Genomic DNA, 10,636 nt, shown 5'->3' with positions numbered 1-10,636 from the left:
AAACACTTCTCATTTTAAAGTCATAAGTAACACGGTTATATTTGTAGCACCAACAACACATTGTATGGGTCAAAATTGATGTTCCATTAAAAGTTGACTTTTTTCCATGTTTAAGTGCTATAATTAAGTCCCAAGTGCTTCTATTAACCTAGAAAATGTGAAAAAGAACAACCCGGTAACTTAGTTTTGGTGAACAATTCTCTAGTGATGGGAGAAACGAAGCTTTTCGAAGCTTCGAATCACTTGAACCGTTCGAAACACAACACACACTGGCGACACCTGCTGGTCAAATTAGTGTAAGTAACAAGATCTGTCTAAATATTTGACACTTTTTTTACAAAATATAAGCAAGATTTTTCTAAAAATATGTTTTTAAGAAAAAATAATTATTTAACTTGATTTAAACATAATTAAAGTGTTTTCTGTATAGTTTTAGTTTTATTTAACAAATCATTATTAACTAACTCCCCTTTACTGATGCGCATTTTTGTCATTAAATCTGTCTATAAACAAAAAGTAGACAAAATTGGTGTTATTAGTCAGAAGGATGAATGTTTTATGAACTTGCATAATAAAACTGACCTGAGTTCACTTTTTTTTGGGGGGGGGGTTACATTTTGACTGTGTTCAGCTGTTTGTTCAACTGTTCGTTTGGCATTGTGTTTATGCTAATCTTGAAATATTATGAGATAAAATTTTGTTTTTATCAAATTATTTTGTGTATCAAACTACTTTTCATTCTGTGTTGGATGATTACAAACAAAACCTCTAGCTAGCACGTGTTTTCCCCCGTACAATTATTGAACCTTTGTATCTCAGCACTACACATGATTTATCACTTTGTTTTCATATTTTTTGGCAAAATCATTATAATACAAATTTAAATATTGATGCTCAGGTTTAAAACATCATTCAACAACTATGACTGCAGAATCCTATGGAAGCCCCAAAGCACAACTTCAAAATTCTTCCGTTTTAAGATTTTTTCCTCTTTCAATTTTTTTCTCTCTTTCAATATACATTTTCTTTCTCTCTTTCAGAATTTTTCTCAATCAAAAATTTTTTTCTCTTTTAAAAAAACGTTTTTTTCCCTCTTTTTTCAAAAGTCAAAACTTGAGTCAGAACTCAAACCCAGCATTGCACCACAAACTTCTAGACAAACTCACATATTTTGATTTGTATATGCAAAGTGCTGGGGGTTAAAAATAAAAAAATATTTCATTTAAACAAAAAAATTAGAAAAACAAAACAAAAAACTTTTGTTTAAATGTAGCTTAAATAAACTGATTGCAACCACTTACCTTAAAAAAATGTAGTAAATTGAATGCATTTTTTTAGTGTACATTAACACCTATACAGCGAAAAGATATATTTTTTCCTTGCCAAAATATAACAGTTTTTACTAAATGTATAAAGTATAAATATAAAATGTATAAGTATGTATAAAATTCTAAATATATTTTTGCATTTGAGCAGTTTAAATTTCATTTTCAAACTTATGTTTAAGTTTTTCTTCCAATGCGATGTTAATATAAATGCTATAATTTAAATGATAAAAATATATTTTTTTCTCAAAATATATTAAAACATTTATAAAAAATATAATTGTGAATTCATTTTTGTAAACATATTTCAGTGCATATATTTTTTGGCCATTTTTTGTATATTTTGAAATGTATTAAAAATTATATGTAAATATACTGAATAGTTACAAAATAATGAAAAATCACTTGAGATGATAAATAACACTTGAGACATGATAAATGTTTCCAAATGCTACACATTTACATTTATAAATGTAACACAATGCTTAACAGATCAGTAAATGCCAAGAATTCAACTATCAGTGGTGTTATATAATAAAAAATTATAAATCCACTACGAGAAAGATTTGAGGAATACAAATAAATAATACAATTAGCTTAATGTTAGAATATACAATTTGAAAAAATCTGTTATATTGTAGAAGAATAAATTCATCTAAAAGTGGACTTCTGTTAGGATTCATTAAAAATGTAAACAAAGCAAACAATGGAGACAGATGGCTGATAAAGACATACATCTTTTAATGGGATTGAACTTATACAGTGCATTTCTTTACAACGATTATTCACTAAGTGACAAATTTTAGCCACCGTTACAGACCAACTATACATCACATTTCTGGGTTTTCGTTTAAAGTCGAAATCAAAATGTTTTCTTCATCAACACCATGAAAAAAGAAAAAAATGAACAATCAGGTAACGCAGAACCGAATGGGTTCTTTAGTGATCAGTGTTTTCTAAGTCATGTTTTATCTCTTTGTTAAGCATCTAGCTATTGTACCATTAAACGTGTTAAGTAGTTACAAATAAGGTAAACAGTGTAATATATTAAAAAGAAAAAAGATGGCACTGTTTTGAGGTTCTCGATTTAACATTACACTTATTTTAGGGAACCGGGTTGGATAGAAAACATGACAACGTAAGGAAAAATAGCACTTATTTATACTGAAAACGTAATGCCAAACCAATGAAACCCTCATATACAATGGCCACCAGTTTCCAATGATTCACGTCTTTCCATCCGTCCAGTTAGTTATTGTAAAGTGGTTTTCTAATAAAATTAGTAATAGTACACGAGTAATTCTGGCTAAGTTTCTGAAATATCCAACAGACGGAGAAGTGTAACGTGGCTATAGTTTAATCTTAACATACACAACATACACATTATCGGTGCATAAATGTTCAGTTGTTTCCAGTTAAAGTCGAACAGCAGAAAACATGGCACGTACAACCAACCAGATAAACATGAAATCTGAATAAATGAATGGTGTCATCTTCCAGCTTGATTTTGGCATTTCAGGACTTCTTTTGTATTTTGCATCACAAAGTGAAAAAAACCCCAAATCACATTTAAGCTAAAGCGCAGATCTGAGGCGTGAAAATCAAACCCATTCACGATAACAACAGACGACACAAAATTGAAATCAAATCAATGCAAACTGGCAGCTTAAATCTTTTCAGTAACTCCGCCCCCCCCCCAAAAAACACATTCAAGCTTCGTACAGCCACGTTATCAACGGACGACAGCAAGTAAACGACTGCATTTTCTCCATTTTGGTCTGAAATCCCCTCTTATAGTGCACAAAATGATAATAGAAAAGTAGAATCGATTCATTTTTAAATACTGTAGCAGCTTTTTTCATTTAAATAGTGAGCCTCATGATGGACACACAGAGGGCTTTCCAGTCATTGTCTCTGAGGGGACGTGATTGTCCTTTGGTGAGACACAGATGGGATGATTCTGAGATGAAGAAACGCCACAGCGGGCATCTGAACTGAAAGGTCCGACCGGTGGACGGGTTCATCCTGCAGTCCTCAAGCAGAGAGGCTTTCGATTAAAAACGCTCTTCATCACAAAGCACGCTCTTCCTCGTGTGTGTCTGGACTCCATCCTCTCCCTCATATAGATCAGTCTCTTGACTGTCCTCTCGTCCCTCTTTACGCAGAGAGCAACTCTTCCGCTAAATATCGGGCATCTGTACGGACGCCCCCGCGGAGGGCCTCGCTGGGTGAGCTCTGATTGGCCGTTTCAGCTGGAAGCTGTGGCGATGGGCTTCTTGAGCTGCTGCGAGCACAGCTCTCGCGTACGTGACGCCAGCAGAAGGTCGTAACAGGTGTTGCAGACCAGAACCGGGTCGTACAGCTGCTGGTCTGGAATGGGCAGCCTCAGATGACAGCAGTCTTTACAAAACACATTACCACAGTTCCTGTGAGAAACACACACACGGATTATAATCACATCACGCATTCAAGCACCTAACATCAGATGCTATCAAATCAAGCACATCCATGCTTAAATTCAAACCTAAGGGATGATGACAGGAGGACTCACCTGCAATGATGGCGTCTTTTGGCGATCCAGAACTCACAGTCACAGTTAAAACAGTGTGAAGCCATGTGATCAGGAACCCATCTAGTGACCTGACAGTCAAAACAACAATAAAGGTGAGACAAGTGAAATATAAATCAAATGCACAGATGTGAGAAATCATTTGAAATGAAATGATTTGAAAGTATATTGGTATTATTTAACACCATGCATTATATAATATTCAAAGCCCTCCTTTTTAATATATGCCTGCCTGTAGTAAAACGTGTTTACTGTAAAGCCGCTGTACTACAATGCAAAATTGTGAAAAGTGCTATAGAAATAAATTTAACTATAGATTCCACTTCTGGATTCCTTTTTTTATACTTTTGACATCTGAAAGCTGAGTAAATAAACTATACATTGATGTATGGTTTGTTAGGATAGCACTTTTGGGAGTACTTCGACTCGGCGCAGTAACACCCTCCCTCTCCCATTATGAGAGTGAGAAGGGGAGCGGACTTTTCAGGCGAGTCGAAGTACTCCCAAAAGTGCTATTACGCCATAAAATATAGTTCCTCTTTTAAATCCGCTTAGAAAAGCGCTACATTTTATTTTGTACCACCAAACTTGCCGTATAACTACTTGTCTTAAATAGGAAAAACGTTGATGTGTTTGGTCACTTCTAACTTTATCTCTAAATGGTACCATTGAATGAATGGGGCTAAGCTAAATGCTATCGAAGCGTCGCAGCGCGCTCCAGCGCTTACGTGCACGCACACAGATGATAGAGGGATGTATCAACAATTCTTAGTTAAGGTAATAACATATTTTAATATTGAAAATGAGTAGACTATTCCTTTAAACATTATGACATCTGTGTTGTTTATGTCATTAGGTGTCAATAACATTAGTGATCCACATATACTCAAGTGCATTATAACGCATTCAAATAAGTTATTATAAACTATGATATAATAGAATCCTCAACAGAAAATTCATTAAATGTCATTTAGGTAAACCTTTTGAAAAAGATTTGGGCGAACAACTACTTTAAATGTGTGCACAGACATTTCAAATAATATTCAACTTTTTGAAATTATAACAAATGAGTCTGAATGATGGTTTGCTGTAGTGTTGTAAGTGTCCTGAAAACAAACCTCTGTGTCTTTCCTCTCCACACGATCCCAGCTGCCCTCACTCAAACGATCTTCACTGTGATTGGACAGAGAGTCTTCTTCATCGCTGCCGTCAGATTCCCTCAGACACGTCTGTCGAAATAAGACACAGACACAACATACACTACTGTTAGTCTCATTACAAGTGCGACTTTATTTAACACACTGACATTGCATTTATGTGCAATCACAGTGATCACAAATCCATACACAACTCACAATATCATCTTCGTAGTCGACGTCTGGCTCTGAGGGCGGCGAGCAGAACTGTTTGCTCTCCAATTTCAGCTGAAGCTGTTTCACCTGCCGTCTCAAAACCTCCACTTCTTGTTTATAACTGGCTTCAATCTGACGCAGACGCTGCTGTACGGCGTCCACGGCCACCGGCAAACCATCGTCATCGACGTACCCGGGCGTCTGAAACAGACCCGGAGAGCCACCCGGGGTTGGAGAACAAAGTTGCCGGAAAGACGGTCCCATTGCCAACGAAGAGGCGGCGGACGAACAGAGAGCGGCATAGCTTGTGTTTTTCACAGAGGAGAACCAGCCAGACTGAACCGGACTTCCGGGAGTGCACAAAGGGTCCCGCCGGCAACACGGTCCTCCGTTGGAGCTCGCGCCGTGGGCGCGGAGGAGCTTGTTTGCCAAGCGGCGTCCGTGATAGCTCCCATTCTGTATGGCGCCTCCGCAAGCCGATTGGACGAGACCTTGGACGCTGTCCCACTGGGAGCCCAGCAGGGAAAGATCGTTCAGCTGGCTTTGTGAGATGAAGCGTCGCGCCGCTCTGGCGTATTCGGCGGGCATCCGATCTTTGACGGGGATCAGTTCGCCGTTTCGCATAGCCTCGGTCATCTTTGCTGCAATGCGGCTCTGTGACTCCACAGACAAAGCTTTAGAAACGGGAGGGACGGCGTATTCCTCCTCCACGGTTTCCTCTGAATTTTCCACCGGTAAACGTTCAAACACCGTGGATGACTCGGAGTTTACAAACGGACCGTTGTCCTTCAGGTGTGCAAAACCGTTACTGACGGGAGGTGGATCTGGTGTAGTGGACGTACAGGAAGTGACCTCAGCAGGCCTGACTTGCACTTCCTGAGGCAAGGGTGAGATTGGAAGTGAAGGTTGATCTAAAACAGTAAGGGATGGGTGCTGATCTAAAGATAAAGGGTGGGGCATAGATGGCAGGGGTTGGGTTGTCAGACAAGGCTCCGCCCTCACATTGTCCTCATGAGATGCCGAAGAACTGATTTCCAACTCCTGGTCATCATTTAACAATCCAGCGACTGGGACGTCCTCTGGGGTTCCTGGCGAACCGGCACACGGGATGGACATCGGCTGGCTGGACTCCAGAGTCGAGCGTCCCTCCTGGCAGTGTTTGTTGAGATTGGGGTCACTTGAGGTGCGGGTGAGCGTCACATTTTCGCAAGCGGACACCAAGTTGTCCATCGAGCGTGTCTTGGGGACTCTGTGATAAAAATAAACATCAGGCTGTCAAAAATTACAAAGTCATGAGTACTACATCATCTTTCCAAAAGGGGGCAGAATGTGATTACAATGTGATGGATAAGGATGCACTGATATCTTTACTAATAATGCAGCTAACTTTTAATGCTTTACATCTAATGTTTCCGTTTGCTTGATTTTGTGACATTTAAGAAGCAATCTGACATTAAATTTGCACATTTTGGCCATATTAATTTCTACAAAGCCAAACAAAGATTTAGTCAAGTAATTTACCAGCAAATAGTGAAGTTAACAGTTTAAGTCTGGACCAGTAGTGACTTATGTGCTGAAATGACATTGAATTGTGTTTACCTGTCCAGAGATCGTGAGGTGAACTCTTCGCCCTGTGCAGAAGGACTCAGGTAGTTCTCCATGGCATCTTCAGCCGCCGTACACGGAGATGAAGTCGGCAGATAAACGGCCGTCCATAACTGCAGAGCTCGCGTGTGACACACCGGCTGCAAGATCTGTCACAGAGTACAGATAAAAATCAAGCCAAAATACTCACTGTTCTGCACAAATGTTTTTATTCATCAACCCAGACAAACAATCCAATGTGATATTTACAAGAAGGGCTGGCCTTCAAGGACAATGATTATGATGATTTGTTGCATATAATACAAAATAAAGGCACATATATTGAAACACACATTGTTACTGTCTCACCATATCATGGCAGGGGATGTAGAGAAAGTTCTGGAAGTTTTTGTTGCCGGTGCGGAGAAGAGACCAGACGGAGCACGTGCGTTTATAAACGTTGCGAGCGTCACGCTCTTTTGAGTTATTGCACAGGAAAGTGCCGTATAGACACGAGTATGTGTGCTGAACCAACTTCACCTACAAACACAACAAAACATTCAGTACATCATGACAATAAAAACATTAAAAACACACTAAAGGTGCTTTACAACAGATGCAAATGAAGCGTTAAGGGCGATTTATAGTCGTGCGTAGCTATCCGTAGCCTGTGCGTAGCTCTGCGTAGCCTGACGCGCACCTCACAAAAAATTTAACAGCGCGTCAGATCTACGCAGACTGCAAGCGCTGTGATTGGTCCACCAGAACCCCTCCCGTCAGGTAAAAAAACTGCGTCATAGGTATTTCCGTTTGTGACGGTGAAAACAAAGATGAGCCAAGTTGTGGAGTGATTTAACTCAAACTGCAACAAAAGTCGTTGTTTATTTACTTCTATCATTGCTGGTCTTCTCAAATTATACACAACAAGTTGCTGTTTCTTCTTCGTTTGTGGGTTAACTTGCTAAGCTGCTTCTTCTTCTTTCACGTTTGTGCTGCTACTGTGGTTACACGCGTGGATACTGCCTACCAGCGGTCGCGCGTGTGTTTGCACGTCGACGCGGACGACGACACAAAAGTATAAATGAAAACCGACGTGGAACCTACGGCATCGCTGCTACGACGTAGGACCTACGCACGACTATAACGAGCACTTTAAGCGCGATGTTAAGTCAATGCAAAGACGCGAAAGACATCTTGCAACGCGAATTGAGCATTTGTTGCCCGTAATGTGTGATTCGATGGAAAATCTGAACTTTGTCAAATATTCGCACCTGGTTAACCAATCAGGAGCTTGCTCTTGTGATGGCAAAAATAAGAAATTAAAAAAAGGCAAAATGTGTCGTGTGCCTGAATAGCGTGATTTATTCGCCTTATTCGCGTCTGGTGTTAACAAACCACAAGATTTATAGACTCTTAAGGGCCGTTCACACTTCAACAATAACTATAACGTTAACTATATTATCAACTGCACTACCGGATGATAACTTCACGTTAATTTGCTTGCATGCCAGAATATTAGCGTAAATCATTTACCCTTTTATAGCATGAACTAAAATTTTAGATTTCCTTAATAAAAACTTTTGCAATTGTTTACGTGTCATTGAACGTGTAAATCTGCGGTTCTTGTTGCATTTAAAGCTGCAAACAGTTTTTGCAAGTTCCCACAATTTCATTGCATAAATATCATGCATATTCCATCGCATTTTATAAGAAAACGTGCCGCAAGATCAAGGATTTTTGCCCGCAACGATCACAAAAAAACCCTCATCAAAAACCAAAATCATGTTTGGTTGTTATGACAAGAAAAGGCAACAGGTTACGTACCAGAAAGGCTTCATTGAATTCAAACAGGCAGGGAAACTGCTTCAATAGCTGATGTACACAATCCAGCCACTGCAGGAACACAGGACACTGTTCACTAACATCATCACCCTTCTCCTGATGACCACAACGATCGGCAAACTTATGACCATAATCCAGCCACTCCGTCTCCACCAGCACCTGAAAACCCTGAGATCAGAGAGAAACCCCGCATGAGATCAAGATCCAATAACATCTAACCCGAATTACAGGACATTTATATCAACTAAGATTTTGAAATGCATAAAGTTGAGAAAGATCTTGCATGTATGGTTTACATGACTTTACCTCTATGGTCCTATAGTAAGGATCCAGGAGAACCTTCGCAAGCGCCACGATCTGAGGGGTTCGATCCCAACCATCAGAACAGTGAACCAACACCGGTCGTCCCTCCCTCTCCACCGCAGAACAAACCAGAGTGGCTGCTTTCAGCATGACGGACAGGTGCTGGAGCCAACGGGTGCTTTCCAAAGCAGAGAGCCAGCTGGGAAGAACCAAGTGAGAAATAAGGGTTAAAAACACGACTAATAAATCTACACAAATGACTCGGGGTGTCTAGTCAAACATCTTTAACCTAGATTCAGATTGACCTACATTATTAGACAGGATGAAACTCTGAGGTTGATCATGTATATGATATTAGTGCTAAATATAACAACATCATAGTCTTTTGCACAGCAATAGAAATGCAAAGAAAGCTCACAGTCAATGAAAGATTATTGAACGTAGCTAAATTGAATCCAGATCAAACTAGTGCTTTCTGGAGAGACTATGGAGAACAAATCGATACCCATAAACACATTTCACAACTTTAGGAACTGCCATACTTTTGAGCATTGATTCTCAAACTGTAGTTTTTTAAAAATACTAACAATCAGTTGAAATGTCCATGTTTAATAAACTGTTTTGTGTATTTCTGTCAGAAAAAAACAAAAAGATGCAAACTTACTTTCCAGGGTCTGGGATTTGACTGCAAACAGCTTTGAGTGACTGAAAACTGTTTCTGATGGAGTGAATGTTGGCCATGCCCATAAACATCACCTCACAGTTCGGATAGTACTCTAAAAAAAGACTCAAATTAGTCAACAAACTCTATCGTGATGTCAGACCGAGATCCTCAAAAGCAGCATCAGACACAAACCTTCACATTCACAGCCTCCGCCCTTGGCCCGGTTTGCCACAGCAGCGGTGTAAGAACGGGCGTCGAGAATCAGAAGCTTCTGGGCCGGAGCGTTGGCGTCTGAGCCAGGACAACCCGTCAGAGAAGAGTCTGAGACACAGACAGAACGAAAACAGATCGTCAAATTTACATTCAACAAATGATAGATAGTATTGATCTCAGTTTGTTTAACTGCAATCGCCCATCAATTCCAAGTCAAAGTGGCACATGTTTGGCCATATGACCAAACAATAAGTAAAGAAGACACCCTGGTCCATACTAAATGTTTTGGCAGATGTATTGGTCATCTGGGTATCCCATGCATAAAGAAATGTCCAGATACCATTAAATAGGGTTCCCACACCTTAGTTAACTTCAAATTCAAGGACCTTTCAAGGACTTTCTAGGTCTAATACCCTCAAATTCAAGGACTAAATGTGGGGACACATTTCAAGTGAAAGCAAGGTTACATCGTGTTACCTTTTAAGATACATTGTTACAGTTCCCTTTCCAGGGAACTCGAGCTGCGTCACTGCGGTGACACTTTGGGGACGCCTCCAGGGGTAAGTGCGTCTGAATGTGTATATCAAATTCAACCAATGGTGAGGCTTAACGACAAAGACAGGGTTACGCGAGAGCAAGGAAGTATATCGCTATCTGAAATAAAAACGGCATTACAGGGACACAGGAAGTATGGCAAGGGAGACGCAGCGTCTCGTTCCCTTCGTTTTCATGTGTCAAACACAACTATGAAAAAAGCATGTTGGTATGAATCAACATTTGCATA

General features: G+C 39.7%; 1 protein-coding gene across 1 annotated transcript; it reads right to left on the bottom strand.

Annotated features, from left to right (window-relative positions):
• Positions 1 to 2,052: 2,052 nt before the first annotated feature.
• LOC141363310 (phosphatidylinositol-3,5-bisphosphate 3-phosphatase MTMR4-like) lies at positions 2,053 to 9,990 on the bottom strand. Its single transcript, XM_073865942.1, has 10 exons — positions 9,832 to 9,990; positions 9,640 to 9,751; positions 8,979 to 9,174; positions 8,655 to 8,840; positions 7,200 to 7,370; positions 6,846 to 7,000; positions 5,250 to 6,495; positions 5,013 to 5,123; positions 3,877 to 3,965; positions 2,053 to 3,751 (listed from the first exon to the last, which is right to left on the bottom strand). Exons 2-10 carry the CDS (start codon positions 9,726 to 9,728, stop codon positions 3,574 to 3,576), a joined length of 2,421 nt encoding a protein of 806 aa, XP_073722043.1. The 5' UTR covers positions 9,729 to 9,751; positions 9,832 to 9,990; the 3' UTR covers positions 2,053 to 3,573.
• Between the last annotated feature and the right edge of the window lie 646 nt (positions 9,991 to 10,636).

This window comes from Misgurnus anguillicaudatus, unplaced genomic scaffold (assembly GCF_027580225.2).
Source record: "Misgurnus anguillicaudatus unplaced genomic scaffold, ASM2758022v2 HiC_scaffold_34, whole genome shotgun sequence".
NCBI lineage: Eukaryota > Metazoa > Chordata > Actinopteri > Cypriniformes > Cobitidae > Misgurnus > Misgurnus anguillicaudatus.
The sequence above is the reverse complement of the archived record's forward strand: the minus strand, read 5'-3'. Positions and strand labels throughout refer to the sequence as shown.